At 44.2% G+C, this 17,464-nt stretch overlaps 1 protein-coding gene across 4 annotated transcripts in view; it reads left to right on the forward strand.

The window, feature by feature from the left end:
* The window catches only part of DOCK11 (dedicator of cytokinesis 11), a 186,565-nt gene that overhangs the window by 64,714 nt on the left and 104,387 nt on the right, over positions 1 to 17,464 (forward strand). For all 4 annotated transcript variants that reach the window (XM_034649108.1, XM_034649107.1, XM_034649105.1 and 1 more), the window contains 7 exons: positions 875 to 1,052; positions 1,447 to 1,526; positions 2,906 to 2,989; positions 6,362 to 6,502; positions 7,692 to 7,904; positions 14,293 to 14,415; positions 16,075 to 16,157. In XM_034649108.1, coding sequence (XP_034504999.1) covers positions 875 to 1,052; positions 1,447 to 1,526; positions 2,906 to 2,989; positions 6,362 to 6,502; positions 7,692 to 7,904; positions 14,293 to 14,415; positions 16,075 to 16,157 — 902 coding nt within the window. The remainder of the gene's footprint in view (positions 1 to 874; positions 1,053 to 1,446; positions 1,527 to 2,905; positions 2,990 to 6,361; positions 6,503 to 7,691; positions 7,905 to 14,292; positions 14,416 to 16,074; positions 16,158 to 17,464) is intronic.

The following is a 17,464-nucleotide window of genomic DNA, read 5'->3' on the forward strand; positions in this document are numbered from 1 at the left end:
CAAATATATAAATCTTGAGGACTTGCTACAGCCGTTTAATTTCATCCTTTACTCTACTTTGAAGATGAGAAGGAGGAACTTTCTTGGTTCCTTCTTGAATGATGGCCATGTGGTGGGAAATTATGGATTCGCGAGCCCTTCTTGAAATTAATGCCGAGGTATTTAGGAGCGGGGGGGGGGGTGGAGTGTGTCATGTCTTTTGTCCCGACCCAGAAGGTGGTAGGGTAAAAGTAGGCGTCATCAGGTTTGAGGAAAGGAGGGAGCTTCCGTTTTCCTTCTGTGCTGGTGTTCGGCATAGGTCATCTCCATATTTTTTACTGAGATCCACCATGTAATGTGAGCCAACTCTAGTCTTCTTTATGCTAACCTGACGCACTTCCTATCATGCACGGTGCCGGGAGTTGGGGATCGGTAGCATGTTTTATGGTGTGATGTGAACAAGTACCAGGTTCATTTCAAATCCCATTTGAGCCTGTTTTCAAGGGCTGATTTTGAAAATCTATAAATACGCAAGACAAACTTGCAGCGGGGTAGAAATAGTTACAAACATTTGCTGATTTTTACGGTGGCAGTTGGACTCTCTAGGTGTGGAGGATGGGAGAGGGCCTTACATGATAATACTCGGCCAACAAGCACAACAACTTTGTGTATATATCACTGTGCTCAGTATTCAGGAGACTAAAAAAGGTACATTTGACGTGGTCCTTCATCGTCTGGGAGTTTCTGCTTCTCGTTGAAAGAAGCAATTCTTTCATGACAGTATTGACGTACATATGTGCTGAGCTGAAGTAAAAATAAATAAACGAATGAAGTCTAATATTGAAAGGGTAACTAAACTAACTGAACACACGCCTTTTCTTTTTTTTTTCTCTAGTGCCCCAAAATGCGCCGTCATGCATTTGAACTCAAGATGTTAGATAAGTATAGCCATTATCTGGCTGCTGAAACCGAGCAGGAAATGGAGGAATGGCTGCTAACTTTGAAAAAGATTATTCAGATCAATACCGACAGTTTAGTGCAAGAGAAAAAGGAGACAGTAGAAACAACCCAAGGTCAGAATTTTTAAATGATTCATTATCGAGGTAAAGCTCTTATCTTTAATCCGTGGGAATGTCCTCTGTGTAGGGTGAATACAGAGCTCTTAATCTTGAAGGTTGACCTACTTCCTCATTAAAAGTAACTATGGAGGTTGATAGATTTTTTTTTTTAAGGAGTTGATGCTGCATGGGTTCTGACACATGAAATATAACCAGACTAAAACGGATAGGGAATTCATGGCAGATTGTCAAAAGTCCATTAAAGTTTTCCCTGTGCTTTCATAATCAAAATTCTTTGCAGTAAATCTAGTAGGAGAGGATGGGGTGGGAGAGATAGTTAGGGTACTCCTCTTAGGTGATTAGGAATGGTCTGCATGGTTTGGAACATCTGCTTTTAATGAATTTGCAGAAGATGAAACTAGCAGCCAAGGAAAAGCCGAGAACATCATGGCCAGTTTGGAAAGGAGTATGCATCCGGAACTGATGAAGGTACATCTTTCTTATGGCAACTTGCCTTCAACTGAGACAATGCAGGGTTAGCTATTAAAGTTTTAATGCTGGATTCCATTTGGCATTGTCATTTCTAAGGTAAAAACCACAGCAAGTTAGTGATACAGGTAGAGATTGTAAGAGAAAAGTTACAAGGGCTGGCCAACAGTTGGGAAATCTTTTTTTTTCCCCCCTAGATGTCAGGAGGTGCTTTTAGATTTTTGTGACTTTATTGATGTTCCTTCTTAATCAGTGTAATTACTGTATGTCATTCATAAAACAAATATTCTTCCTTCAAGGGGCTATTGATACAGATCGAACATGATATTCCATCTAATGATTTGCATGTATTAACTTCATATGAAAATCACATATTCTGTCTATATGTAAATATATATATATATGAATAATTTTATCAGGTAAAGATTTTGGTAACCAGAGATCATTTGTGTTAATTACTCCGCTCTTTGGAGTTTCAAATGAGCTAATTTAGAAAGTGCAGAGACAATTCTCATACCTGTCTTAGTAGGTTACATAGTTTACTACGTGGACTCAAAACCATAGTAGAATAGGTTATAACCCATTTATTCATTTAAATCCTCATTAAACCTATTTGTATTTTTTACTCCGTTCCTCTTCCTAGACTACTAAGTTGCACAAGCTTAGAAGTTATTTTTTTTTGCTTTATTTATTTGTTTATTTTTACTTTAAATTGATCCTTCTCTTAAAAAATTACCCCCTCAAACTTCACAGTTGTTTTCCAAAACTTAGGAACACACTCATGATCCCCTGATCTAGGTTTTCTATGATTTTGTAGATGTTAACGTATCCTTTCTGAGTCTTCGACGTTCCAGGCTGTACAGCCCACTATGTTTTTCCTAAAGTGATGGAATCAGAATGATGTATAAGATCCCATGGCTAACACCCTGGCTATGGGAGAGAGAGTGCTTTGTCATTTATTTTTCTTTTGCATTCAAGTCTCTTGGATTCCTTTTTTGTACTACTGGGGGTTGAGCAATATTCTCGATGTTACGAGAGACTCGTAGAAAGTGTAAAAGCCTGATCTATAGCTTATCGTGGGTCCTAGTGATGGTGACTCTCACCCAGCAAGCGTTTTTTATCCATCTTAAGTAAATGGAGACAGGGAAGAGTATATTTTTGAAGATCTGCCAGATGGTAGTTTCCCAGATGAGATACTTTATTTTTAAGTGATCTCCACACCCAAGGTGGGACTCGAACTCACGATCCTGAGATCAAGTGTCGTGTGCTCTACTGACTCAGCCAGCCAGGCGCCCTACACAAACCAATTATTTAAATGTTATTTAATACTCTCTTGAAGGAAGTGAAGTAATGTTTGGTGTGTGTATTTTTAATTTTAGTATGGCAGAGAAACTGAACAGCTAAACAAGCTCAGTAGAGGAGATGGAAGACAGAATCTCTTTTCTTTTGATTCGGAGGTCCAGGTATTAATGATCTATTTCTTTAAATAACCATAGAATTGTCGCTTATTTAGATGAACAACGTCTGTGAAATGTTGAAATCACTGATTTCTGTACCACTGAGCGATACCTATTGCTTTATATTCGTTGTGTTGACTTCGAACAGGGAGCTTAACTGACTTTCCTCGAGAGACTGGCACAGATGCAAATAGTTTGGGACTGAATACACGGTTGTTGTTTTTTTCCCTCCATTCCCTTTATTTTTTTTCACCTCATCTCCTCAAAAGAAATAAATGAAAGAACATTTAAAGATGGTTCCTGCACTTTTAACCCATTAAATACAAGTGTGATCTAGTAGCAGGAAATATCTGCAGTATAACGAGCACCGAGTCATACGAGAAACGTGGTTTCTTTTCTACTCTTGATGGAGCCCTTGGAACTGGGATAATGTTCACGTCTGGCTTAATCCGACTTTCAGGGGAAAGAGGTGCCAGGACACGCAGTCTTATGTGCCTTTGTGTATCCCACCATCTTTCGTGAGAGTGAGGCACTCTGTACTAGGATCTGTGTGGCTCGTATTTAATTCCGTATTTTCTGATCGAATTGCTGATTTGTGGAAAAATTCAACTGTATGTAAGTCTCACACATATTTTTCTTAACATATTTCACACGAACATGAGATCATTTGGGGAAAGATGAATTTTTTTCACTTTTTTTCTACATGAGATTTATGATTAAAATTTGGGGATTTTTTTTAAATAGAAAAGTTTGCATTGTATGTGCATTATGGTTTTTTTCTCAGTGAAAATAGATCATAAAAATGTAATTGGGGGAAGACTGATTTTGTTGTTCCTTCTTTCTGTTTCGAATGGTTTTCTAATTAAGTTTTTTTTTCTTTTTTTAGTTTAAATGGTAAAAGTGTATATAGTCTATATATCATGCAGACATTTTTCCTTAATAAAAATACCACACAAGAAAAAAAAACTGGGGGAAAAATTTTTTTAAAAAATTTCATCTCCTACTTTTTTCCATAGCAGTATGATACTGTTTGTGTAAGTTATGTGATTTCAAAAAGAAAAAAAAAAGTATAGCCGGTCTTGAGAGTGTTAGTTCTAAGATACTCATTCAGAAAGTTGATTGTTCCAGACAAGTCTGAGCCTTTTATAGAACCCCCACCCCCTGAAACCCCCCCCATTGGGCTCTAATTGGACATGTCAGGCTCTTTCATTATATACAAAGAAGCCAATTGACTGTGGTTGAAACTCAATCCAGTGTCTTTAAAAAAAATTTGTGGTGTAGTGTTTTTGTGGTCATGGAACTGAACTCAAACTATAACATCAGTTATCAGTGAGCTACGACAGCCAGTGAAGAATTCAGAGTTCCGATGAAACTTTAAAGCACAGAGCAGTTGAATTTAATGTTGATTCCGGAAGGCAGGGTCCTCGCAGAGAAATCTGTGCCATATGTGTTGAGTCTCTTTTCTAGGTGAAGTGCCATCCTAGGATATCAGCCTTCTCTTTTGACCACAGTATGATGTTTAGAGAGAGATCTTTCTGCCACTGACCTTAGAGAATAAGGAAACACTGGCTGACCAAAGGAGATGGCTCCAACTCAGGGACTCCTGGGGAAGGCCCCATGTCCCAGCATTGGGCCTCAGAAGGCAAAGGATTTGGGAGCTGGGGTGGTTTAGTCCAGTTTCTCTTCACATTCCACTCTCTGAATAAGATAGAAGAGAGAGCAGATAAATGGGCGGAAATTAAAATTGATCTCCATGGCAATGACTTGCCTCTGCTAGCTGCCGAGATAAGTGTTCGAGAGGGAGCTGTCTAGTCCCACACATTTGTATTTGGTTTGTAGATAAATAGACTCTGGGGGGGGGGAAATGGCACTTTCAGGTACGAATATTATACTTAGGCCCCTATAAGGAGGATTTTGTCAGTGATGCAGGCTAGGTCAGAACGGCTATAATTATCCAAGACTCTTCCAGCACAATACCTGTTTTGGCTTGAATTACTTAGGCAGCTGACAAAAATTCTTGTGTTTCTTGGCTTTGAGTTTTCCATATTGGCAGTATATTCTATTCAGATTCACCCGGTCATTTCCCGCCTGCCTTGTCTCAGGTCTTAAAGTATAGTAAGTTGTCCCACAATCTATACTTTTCCTCCCATTTGTGACCAGAACGTAAAATCTGTTCGGATACTCAGAATGAATGGATGATCTCAGATTGCCTGACCTGTGCGAGCTGAGGAGGACGATTCTAGGAGTTTCGTGGAGGAGAGGCAGACTCCTCCCTTGCTGAGAGGCATCCTTGACTCCCAATATCTGTTTTTCAAACTTAAAAAACATTTTTTTGAAATACCAATAATTAAAAAAAATACATCTCTGTGGCAGTCACAGCACATCCCCCAGCTCTGCTAGAAGCTGAGCTCAGTGTTTATCACTTTTCAAAGCAGACGCCTCTCCCTCTGTTCATCATTGAAATGTAGGTGGTCCCCAGGGTCTAGCTGCCACTGACTCCCAAATTCAAATCTCCAGCCCAGACCTCTGCTGTTTTCCCAGCCACTTAGTAACCTCACCTCAAACTGGACACATCCCGAACTGAGCTCACCATCTCCACTCCTCCTCCCCCATATCTGCCGTTCCTCATTATCTTGCAACCAAGTTCATGACACCATAGTCGAATCGTCTACGTTAGAGACCATCGTGTTATTCTTGATGCCTCTCATGTCCATTCACGGCCGTTTTGCCTCCCATACACCTCATAAAAGACACAATCTCTACCATACTGGAACATGTATTTTGTGGGGAAAACTGATAACAACTAAAGACATATGAAAAAGTCATGTTAGAAGACTTAAAGAAAGGGAGTATAGACTGTCAGAGTGTGTCCCCTTAGGGAGTGAAGGAAGGTCTCTGTGGAAATGCCAGTTGACCGGAGACAGGAATGAGATGAGGGAGTGAGCTGTGCATCTGTCTACCAGAACAGCAAATGCAAAGGCCCTGGGGTGGGAGTGTACTTGGTATGTTGGAGAAATAAGCGAGGAGGCCACTGTGGCGGGACCAGAGAGTGGGGGTAGAGGGGAGTCAAGGGTGGTGGGAGATGAGGCCAGAGGAGCTGAGGGAGGTACTCCTGTCATATAAGGCAAGTAGGCCATGGTACAGACTTGTGACTTTTCCAGTGCTTTAGATTAGACTCTCCTCATTTCCCTCTAGGACTTCTCTGTCAGTGTTTGAACCTTGGTGTAAGAGCTCTAGAAAGACTTATTTGCTGAATGAAAAAAAAGGTTCAAATGAAGAATCGATAGAGAACCATAGGATTCTGCAGTTTTTACCTATAGTCTTATATTAATATGAATCCTATTTTTTTGAAATGATTTATTATCATCTGTTTTGTAGAGGTTGGACTTTTCAGGAATTGAACCTGATATAAAGCCATTTGAGGAAAAGTGCAATAAACGTTTCCTGGTGAATTGCCATGATTTAACTTTCAATATCTTGGGTCAAGTTGGAGACAATGGAAAAGGACCACCCACAAATGTACGTATGACTTTTCCTTCTACCGCTCTCAAACCAGTGCGTTAAGGAAATGCTTTGCTTTTTTATCACTAGAAGTAATTTACGGGATGAAAATTCCATTGCTACGGGCTGTGATAACTTTGACATGAAGGCATTTCATACGTGCCTTTCTGTTGCCAAGCTATGACTATGTTTTCATCCTGAGAGGATTCATGAACATATTAACCTATTCAAAATGGCAGATAGAGTAGGCTGTTGACATTCAAAAGGGACATGTCCCTCGAACCTGGACAATCCTCCAAGTTGCGAATTCTGCCGGAGAATATGACGACTTTGGTGCGATTGGCTCATCGCAATGAGTAAGGAACCCCGAAACCAGGCGGGGATACAGATGCCGTACGTCCAGCTAGCCTCACTCCTTCTAGAGTGAATTCATTCTGTTCTTCACAGAAAATTCTAATTATGAGCTGTCGTGGATCATTTGAGTTACTCAGAAACACTTGAAACTATAAATGTAAAATCGCCAGAGACTGCATTTTAGGCTCATCTTTCTTTTTTGGTTCTGGTTTTGTCTTTGACAAATATCCACAGTGATGATTTATTCTCTTCCAAAGTAGCTAAAATGCGCTAAGCAGACTTCCTGTGTACAAAGGGTTAATCTTTATGCCATTTGGTACGGAATTTCTCTTTGTGACCAGCTTTCAAATGCCATCTCTAGGGAGGAATCGTGTCTTCCAAAACTGCTGATGGGGCAAAGCTTTTGTCGAGTAATTTGATGTTGACTGATATTAGCTCTTATTAAAGGTATAATCCGGTAAGCTGTAACATAACAAAAGGGAAGATTTATTTTTACTCTATAAAATTGGCATTGTTTTTCAGCGATTTCAGTAAACCTATAGAGAATTACATTTTATTCAGAGAACAACTGATGTTCTTTAAATGTGGCTTCTGATTTCTACTCATTTAAAGAAAGTGTAACTTGCAAAATTATTTATACCTGACAAAAGTTAACATTTGATAGCCTGTTATTATAAAGCGCCCTTTTCTTATAAGCAAATGAGCCCTAATGCAATTTTAGCTTAATGTCATACTCAGAAAGGAGCTGCAATCGCAGAGCCTCGAGGAATCAAAACATTATTTTGTCATTGCCATCCCTCCCCCACCCCACCGAAAAATCTTCGCTTCCATATGTTATTGTTTTCATTCCCAGGTTGAACCCTTTTTTATCAATCTCGCCTTATTCGATGTAAGGAACAATTGCAAGATTTCAGCCGACTTCCACGTAGACCTGAACCCCCCGTCTGTCCGGGAAATGCTGTGGGGCGGTTCAGCCCACCTGGCCGGTGATGGAAACCTGAAAAGCTCATCACCAGAGTCTTTTATTCATGGAATTGCTGAATCTCAGTTACGCTACATAAAGCAGGTAAAGAGTCTTCTCTTAGCCTTCCGAATAAGACACCGAAACACACCCGTGGGTTAATTCATCTGCACAGACTGATGTTTTCCCGGGCCTTCTATCTCTTGTAAGGTCTGTGGCTGGGTGTTTTTCTGGGAACTGAAGTGGGAGGGACAGAATGGAAACCAGCATATGCCAGCAACGCCTCAGCAATGTAACATTTTCAGTGGGACCGTGATGGGAGTCTCAGAGGAAGTGTTTTGTGAGCTGGAATGTAGGTCACACAGACAGACGCAGGCACACCCCCCACACTCCTGTGCGTACTTGTGAGCAAGGCAGCGGGCGCCTGGAAGGCTTGTTTCTTCGAAGAAAAAACGGACCCTGCCACCGCCCCCGCCCTCCCTAATTCCCAGCTCCGTTAGGAGTAGGTGGCTGGGTTTGGGTTTGGGTTTTTGGCGTGGGGTGCAGTCTTTAGTTCCAGAGATTTGTTAAAATACCATTAGATTCTTCCTTAGGAGCTACGTACAGAACTTTACAGAACTTTAGCTGAAGCCTGGCTGCTGACCAGAGAATGGAGTTCTGAGTGGGTTCAAGGGAAGAAAAGGAAATTAGGCAGGGAAGGGAAGGTGCCCGTCTGAATGAAACTTCAGCCAAACGTCCGTGGTGGTCACAGAATGGAAGCTGTGTTTCTGGAAGGTTCGAGTAGAGGACAGGGGTTCCATGTGTCTATTTGGCTGTACCCCTGGCTGAGGTGCCATCAGGTCAGTGTCCCTTAAATTCCTGGCTGGCCAGACCCCCACAGCAAAAAGTCCCACACTGATGGTCAGATTCCTCCAGAAATCGTTCCTATCGGTGGCCAAGTTGTAGATGCCCCAGAGCTAATCTTCTATGTTGTCTGGAATTTCGGGAGCTTCATTTGCGAGCGGGCAGCGTTCGTGCTGACCCCACATGAATAGGTAGTTTTAATGGAGCATAAAGGCTCTTTATACGAGAACTTCTGGTTGCAAAGCAGTGGGAGGGGACTGCTTATGTCACATATGTAATGCCACGTTCTCTGTCCTGTCTGCTGCAAAGAAGCCCCTTTAGAAGGAGCCTGACACTTCCTTGGCATTTTGACCTCTGACCACACTGCAGGCCACGAGAGGTTAGGCAGAACAGAAGTGATGGTCTTCCTTCTCAACTTTTGCAAATGAAAGGAAACTAGACTGTGATATAGAATTGAAAGTGGAAAGAGGCACAAGAACAAAAAACAAAGCAGCTCACGTTGTAAGATTTATTTTCCCCCAATAAAAACGTGGTTCCTTTTTTTTTTCTGAATATAAAGCTAAATGTATTAGTATAGAAAATTCAAACAATACAAAAACCATAAAGAAGAAAAAGTCACCCCCCATAGACAATAACTGTCAAGATTTTGGCTAACCTCTTTCTAGACATCTCTGTGTATATCTAAACACATAGATCTTATGTATGTTCTTATACAAGCTAGATCCTATTCATGCCGTTTTATACCTACTGTATTTATTTAATATCACATTTACCCTATATCCACATCTCTGGATCACTCACATTCTTATTAAAGGCTAATGTGGTATTCCATCAACTTAAGTTAATCGGGATATTTGTCATTTTGGGATATCATAAATAACACTGCATTCAGCATCCTCGTGCATGCATGTTAGCTCACTTGTTGAATTATCTCCTTAGAATAAATACCAAACATTGGGGTTTTCTGGGTTTGGGATTACGCTCATTGGTACAGACTGCTGAATGGTGGGGGAAGACTTTGCATGTGAGTTACTTCCCTCTTTGGGCTCTGGATTGTGGTAGCTTTACATCACCTCTTTTTTTTTTTTAAGATTTTATTTGAGAGAGAGAGAGAGCACATGTAGGGGAAAGCAGCAGGCAGAGGGAGAAGCAGACTCCCCGCTGAGCAAAGAGCCAGACACAGGACTCAATCCCAGGGCCCTGGGATCATCATGACCTGAGCCAAAAGCAGACACTTAACTGACTGAGCCACCCAGGCGCCCCAGCATCGCCTCTTGGTTTGTTACTCAGTTAGATTATGCTCATCACATGTGTGAACATTCACTTCTATGGCATATGCTTCTAGAAGAGATTGAGCAAGTGCAGTATAAAAGTATTTGAGAACCTGCCAATGAATTATGTGTAAAATTTCCTGCACCGTATCAAATAAGCCCCTTTAAGCCAATGATGTATTTACTTTATTTCTTCAGTGTACTTAGCTGTATGTTCAAGGCATGGAGTTTAAGTTGTGGTCGTGGACGTCATCCCACTTGTAATCTAGGTCAGGAAGAAAATCAACAATTTTTTCAGTACCTCCGGTATGCCAGAATTTTCCATTGGTGTCTCGTAATTGTCAGAGTCTTGTGAAATAGTGTACTCCTGGCTGCTTTGGAGGGGAGGAGAGGGCAGATCGGGAGGTGAAGTCAGCCACCCCTCAGTGCACGGCTGATAGCATTGAAGGTAGGATGGGAACCTAGGTCTGTTGGAAAGACCCCGACCAGCAGTGGCCGGCGGAACGTAATTACGTGCTGCAGCCTATCCCGCAATGGTAGCAGAGGTGTTTGGGAGGCAAGGGGGCTTCGGGGGGTGGGAGCTACCTTAGAGGGCCGCACGGAAGATGTGGGGCTTGGGAGAAGAAGCCTGAGAAGAATGGAGGAGCGGTGGGAAGGTGACCCGATGGGCAGTGGCCTCAGATGGCTTTATTGTCTTGCAGCCTTTTCGGATCAACTGATGATACCAGGAAGTGGTCATTTACTTGAACTAGTTGAACGTTTTATTTTGGAGTAGTTTTTTTCTCACCTTCTTCCCGTTTCGGGTGAGGAAGCAGTGCTGTGTTGGAGAGAGACTGAACGTAGGCGCATCTGAACCCGAATCCCAGCTCGTCCGTTCTTCAGCAGTGCCAACTAGTTTAGCACTTCTTTTTTTTTTTTTTAAAGATTTTATTTATTTATTTGAGAGAGGGAGAGCACATAAGCAGGGGGTGGGGAAGAGAGAGAAGCAGACTCCCTGCCGAGCAGGGAGCCTGATGCGGGGCTTGATTCCAGGACCCAGAGATCATGACCAGAGCTGAAGGCAGATGCTTAACCGACTGACCCATCCAGGTGCCCCAAGTTTAGCACTTTTTAAGTGCCACTGTATTTCTCTTTCTCTTTTATCAAGTCCCTTATTTTCACAACACCCTAGCAAAGTAGATAGGTACTGTTACCATACCCATTTTACAGACAAGGAAATTGAGGCACAGAGCTGTCCAGTAGCTTGCCCAGGATCACAGAACTTAGAAGATGAGGAACAGGACCTGAAACTAGGTCTAGCAGGCTTTAAAGGCCAGGTGTTTACCCCTGTGTTGTACTGCTTCTGTGTTACCTGAGAGAGAAGGAGACTGCCCAGTTCCCCAGAGTTCCCGGAAAGGGCTGTCTGGTGGCCCCAGCCCTTCCAGCAAGGCTGTTCGAACGGCAGCATTACCTATAGGAAGAGGCAGCTCCCAGGGTTTAGTGGACGGTGGGTGTCTGGGGGCCATTCTAGGCCCTCCCCATCTGTTCATTGGAGTCTTTCTCTCCATTGGCTTCCTGAGGAACAAAGGGGTGACCACAGGAAAGGAGGGAGTTGGGTCTATCGAGTAGTTTTGCCTCCCTGACATCAACATTGACAGTCACTATGACCACTCACTTTATTCTCAGCTGCCTGGCACTTTCTTCCCAGATGCCCTGACAGAGCTTGGCCCCCCATGTCTCCCAAGGTCAGACCTGATTGACTTTGGGTTGGGGTTGTGGGGAGATGCTGACTCTTGGCTCTTTGTGGCTCCGTGGGCTCCCCCTGGGGGCAGCAGTTGGCCTGGTGAAAGGGTACAGAGTCTCTCCCCAAAGCCCTGCCGTGGGCTCTGTAAGTGCTGGGGCCTGGGATGAGGGGGCCTCACCCCTTCTTTAGAGGGAGAGGAGCAGTCAAGTGGGTAAGAGTTACCCTGAGATTGGGGGCAGCCACATCCATGCCTCCTAGGTGGAAAAAGATGGCTGGGCCAGAGGCCTTGTCTACAAGGGCCAGACTCCTGGCCCACGTGGGGATTCCTGGGTGCTCTCTGGCTACCCTTCTGTGTTCTGAGGATAGGGAGAGTGCTTGAAGCTGATTGGGACAAAAGGCAGAACAGCCCTGATGGCGTCCCCCTTACACTGGAATCCCTGGTTGTTTAAAGAAATGGACGCTTCTATGCTTCAGCATCCTCATCTGTGAACGGGAGGAAGTGATAGTACTTGCATGCAGGGGCAGCTGGAAGGCTCTGACAAGGTGCGCTGTCCCCAGAAAGCACTCGGCATGGCGCTGGGCTGCCGTGTTTGCTCAGCATGACATGGCCCACAGTAGAGCGGCAGTAATGGTGATCACAGATACCCAAGCGAAAGCACTTGCTCTTAGCCATTGTCAGAGTTTTCAAAATTATAATACTCATTGCTGGCATCAGTGTGGGGAAATGCACAGAGTACTGGGAAAGGAGAATAGTAGGCGCTCCATGAGCGTTAGCTGTAGCAAACATCAGTATTGCTGTTCTCATCCACCCTCATTGTGTGAGCTGTTGGATGAGGGGCTCTCAGGGCTGAGAGGCAGCATAGTATGGGCTGTATGTATAGTCCGGAAGCCCTGGCTGCGAACTCCTTTATCCACTTACGGCATAAACTTCTGTAAGCCCTCGGTTTCTTCATCTGTAAAATGGGTATATCATAGTGCCTGCCTTCGAGGGTGTTTTCCTGAAGACCAAGGAAGATAATGTACAAAACCCATGTAGGACGGTTAGGTGACAATTGGGATGTATGAGCATACTCCAAGCGCAATGCTCAGCACACCTTCTGTGTGGTCAGCAGGGGCTGGCTCCCCAGCGCGTCTCCCCACCCGAGCCGCATGCTCCTGGGAGTACCAGAAATCAGGTTCTGTGGCCTTGCAGGTGCTTTGGGCCACTCAAGTAACTGGGTGTTCCTAGCGGGCAGTACATGGAATCCATGCAGGAAGTCTTGGGAGTACTTATTGCTATCATCATCCCCATTTCTTAGATGAGAAGCCTGAGGTGTGGACACAGGATGGGACTTGCCTCACCCCATAAATGGTGGAGTCAGAATTTGAACCTAGGACATCTTAACTCCCGAGCAGTTTTTAACCACTTCCTTCCCTGCTCGCTGCTTGGGAATTCAAGGGTGAATCCGCCATTCCAAGGGATCTTCACAAGCCACTGGATTCTCAGGGAGGAGGAGCAATTACTTGGGGTCTCATGCGGAGTTTTCTCGTCTTTCCTGTACTCCATGGACCGTTCGCTCCGGAGCAGATGAGTTAATGTGTCTGAAATATTTTGAAAACTGGAATGCACAATCTTAACACAGTTGGTAATACACCGAGTAGAAAAATAAAGCTTGGTAGAATCCCAGTGATGGGTTTTTCCATCCGAATTCATTTGTGTGGTGCCCCTTTAAACGACGGACCTCACCATCTAAGCGGCTCTTTGGAAGATAGTCGATTTGAGGGGAGCTGGGCAGTGGATAACACGGTGGTTTCACGTGCATTCAAAGAAAACATATGTAACTTTGGTTGCATCTACGTTTGTAACCCTTAAGTGGAACGTGCGAGAAAAACCCAAATTTTGCATCCTCTGTCCCCATCTTGAAAGCATGGGCGCTCTTTAACTGCAGTGTTTTCTTCCTGTCAACTGCAGTTAGTATTAATTGCAGTGAACTGACCTGGAGTTACATGCCCCTACATATGAAAATGCACATCCGGTTCCACTCAAGAAACGCACACTGTTTCAGCACATTCACGGGAGGCCGAACAATACGCGTTGTATTCAGTTAGGCCTAAAAAGGCACCTTGCGGACTCAGCCAAACACAAGAGGCCACAGCTGTACCTCAGGGACGAATAGATGTGAAGTTGCTGACAAAATAGAAAATCTGGTTTGAAAGAAGCACCGGGAGCTTTAGGAACTGTATGAAAAGAAAGGCTATCTATTTTCAGGGTCCTAGACACAACCCTGTGTTAGATGTCAACATTTGACACTAAACACAGTACTAGGAATCATCAACCACACAACTGTAGGTATGAAGTTACATAAAAATGTCTAATGGAGGGGCGCCTGGGTGGCTCAGTTGTTAAGCGTCTGCCTTCGGCTTAGATCGTGATCCCGGGGTCCTGGGATCGAGGCCCACGTCGGGCTCCCTGCTCCGCTGGGAGCCTGCTTCTCCCTCTCCCTCTGCCTGCCTCTCTGCCTACTTGTGCTCTCTCTCCCTGCTCAGCGGGAAGCCTGCTTCTCCCTCTCCCTCTCCCCCTGCTTGTGTTCCCTCTCTCGCTGTCTCTCTCTGCCAAATAAATAAATAAAATCTTTTTTAAAAAAAATGTTTAATGGAAGTAATTTTTTCCCCCCAGGGAATTTTCTCAGCGACGAATCCACATCCTGAAATTTTTCTGGTTGCAAGAATTGAAAAGGTGCTCCAGGGAAACATCGCGCACTGTGCAGAACCCTACATCAAGAATTCAGACCCGGCAAAGGTATTGACAAAGCTCATTTGTGAACATTTTGGCTTAATGTAAAATTTGCCTTTTACTGATACTTTAAATGGTTCTGTTCATTAACAGTACCCTCCAAAGAGCCTTATTCTCTAAATACGGTGTGCTCTGTGAGTATGCATGCTACAGTTTGAACATGACTTTTCCCCTTTTCATTTATGTCCTGTTTACATGACAGTCTGATTTCTGCTTGCTTATCAAAATAAGAGCTAAAAAGGCTTTTAGGCGACATCTGTTCATTGACACCGTATCCTTGGCAACAGCTACTCTTTATTTCCAGACCTTACATCTAGCCCAAAAACGTCAGAGCTGGGAGGTCCAGCCCCGTGGTTGCCAAATGCCAGTCTACACTCCTGTTTCCTCCTGTCTGTGATAAGCAAAAGAAAGACAAGAGAAGGAGCGATTCACGAAGCTCAGTGTGTTCAATTTGAGGGGCCGTCCTTTATTCTGAGATTTTTGTTCTTCCTTTCTTTTGAACATCATGCCTGTGTGTCTTTCACGATATGTTGGCCTATGGAATGGTAGTGACTGTTGTGACTGTTGGATGTCTTCGGATGGCACCGTGAAAAGGCAGTGGCCCCTATAATCGTCCAAATTTCTGGATCATGAAATCCAGACTTCTGCAAATTACTGACCTGGTCCTTTCCTCTCATTTTTATAAATGAGAACACAGAGGCCCAGAGAGCGAAAGCGTGCTTGGCACAGTTCATTAGCGGCACTCCAGCTACTGAGTATTTACGAGTCGATCTGGCGTAGGTGGCATTTAGTTGTGTGTCCAAATAGTGTTTATTGAGCGGAAGATGCGGAGGAGACATGTGACTAATTTGCGTGGGAGCGAAAAGTCTCCACGATATAGATCAGAGCCTCTAGCTTTCTGCACCCTAGGGACAAGCATCCAGCCGGCACTTCACAGCCCGTTTAGACTCTATGGGCTGTTAATCTTCTGTCAGCTCCTAGCGCCTGTGCAAACAGCAGCTCCTTGCCCAGCTAAACTAATTGCATTGACTCTTGGTCACTTGGCTTTTATCTTGGGAGTAAAAAGGTCAGCTGTATTCAGAACAAACCTCTCCCAAGAATAATGAGTGTCTGCCTGTTCATGTGTGAAAGGGAATACACATTAAAACTGCTCAAAATTTTCCCAGTAGAGGTCTTTGGTACAAAACGTGCCCGACACCTCTTTTGGTCCGTCTTCTGATATCTTGATGAAGGCTCTGTTAATGAGAAAACACAAAATGCTTTAAAAAAAACCTCTAGTCTTGGGCGCCTGGGTGGCTCAGTTGGTGAAGCGACTGCCTTCAGCTCAGGTCATGATCCCAGGGTCCTGGGATCGAGCCCCGCAGCAGGCTCCCTGCTCAGCGGGGGGCCTGCTTCTCCCTCTTCCTCTGCCCCTCCCTCTGCTTGTGCTCTCTCTCTCTGTCAAAAAAAAATGAGAGAGAGAGAGATTAAAAAGCAAAGAGAATGAAAACTCTAGTCTTGGAAAGTGGGTAGCTGACGTGTGTCATGTTTTTATTAGGGGCTCTTTCTTTATCTCTTTTGCTGGACTTTGATGTTTCCCATCGGTGAGTGGGGCAAATTACTGTGTATGGTGAGTCTCTGGTCATTGGAACACACACGAGCATGTCTTCTTATTTCTGCCCCTAGACGGCCCAGAAGGTGCACAGGACAGCAAAGCAAGTGTGTAGCCGCCTTGGACAATACAGAATGCCCTTTGCTTGGGCTGCCAGGTTTGTACAAATATAATCCTGACCTTTTTATTCGCTCTCATCTGTAAAGTTCACAGCTGCCATCCTTGCCGGCAGCATTTAGCGGGCAGTCTCTGACAAGCCAGTTGTATCCTGGGCCACTTGGGATGGGGCCGAGTCCACTCGGGCATCGATAACAAAATGCTTCAACAGCACACATTTCTCCCTCCCGGTGCCGGGGGCTGGGAGGCTGAGATCCGGGTGCCAGGATGGCCAGGTTCTGGTGAGAAACCCCTTTCAGGTTGCAGACAGCTAGCTGGTTTCTCCTTTCGCTCCACGTGGCGGAAAGGAAGTGAGCCCACTCTCTGGCCTCTCCTAAGGGCACTAATCCCATTCACGAGGGCTCCACCCTCCTGACCCAGTCACCCCCCCCCCATGTCCCTCCTCCTAATACCGGTACCTTGGGGTTTGGGTTTCCATATAGGAACTTAGGGCGCAAACGTGAAGTCCGCCACACGATGTAAGAATCCTTTCTCCTAAAATTGGCCCTGCCTCGGAGAACCTTTCATTTCTTCATCTGTGGTGCTTCAGGGAAATTTTCTTTGGCTTCGGTTCCTGATCTGACTGACAGCACTTAATTTTAGTGCATTTTGGAGCAGACCTTATTTGCTAAAGTAATGGAATTTTTTCCCCCCAGAAAACCCGAAATTGTAGTGAATTATGTCCAGTGTGCCCACTATTTCAGAGTTGGCTAGGTTTATGCTTCGAAAAGCTATCCTAGAATAGTTCTGGAAAACATACTAAAAATGAGAAGGTGCAAGAATGCAGTTGTTAAGTGCAAGTGGGTAATTAATTAATAGACTTGCTTTCTGATGACAAATGTGGGAACCCGTCACTGGGAGTGTACGTGGAAGGGTGTTATCTCCAGCTCATCTCTTAAGGGTAGGTTACATTCATTTTTTTTCCCCCCAATTCTCGCCAGTCTACATGCAGGGATGTCTTAAAATGTGTTTCTTGCTTATCCCACCCCCTTTGGAGTCCAGGTTCGCTGGCTTGTTTGCATGCAGCCTGTATCGCTCACTAGAACTTCTGGGGAAAGGGCACCATGTTCTGAATAAGTCAATCAATTATGTGCAGTGGGTGTTGGGGGGTAGCATAAGGATAGGAGATTCTAAGTTCATTAACGCTTCTGTCACTATTTATAATCATGTCATTTGGGGGAAGCTTTCAAAATGTATTCTGTGTTGGTAGATGAAAAGACACACTTGTCCTTGTTTTGCGGACTGGTTAAAAAAACACACACGCACAGCCAAGGTTAGGTGAATGGCGAAGAGTCGCGGTGGCTGGTC

Source organism: Ailuropoda melanoleuca, chromosome X (genome assembly GCF_002007445.2).
Source record: "Ailuropoda melanoleuca isolate Jingjing chromosome X, ASM200744v2, whole genome shotgun sequence".
Taxonomy (NCBI): domain Eukaryota; kingdom Metazoa; phylum Chordata; class Mammalia; order Carnivora; family Ursidae; genus Ailuropoda; species Ailuropoda melanoleuca.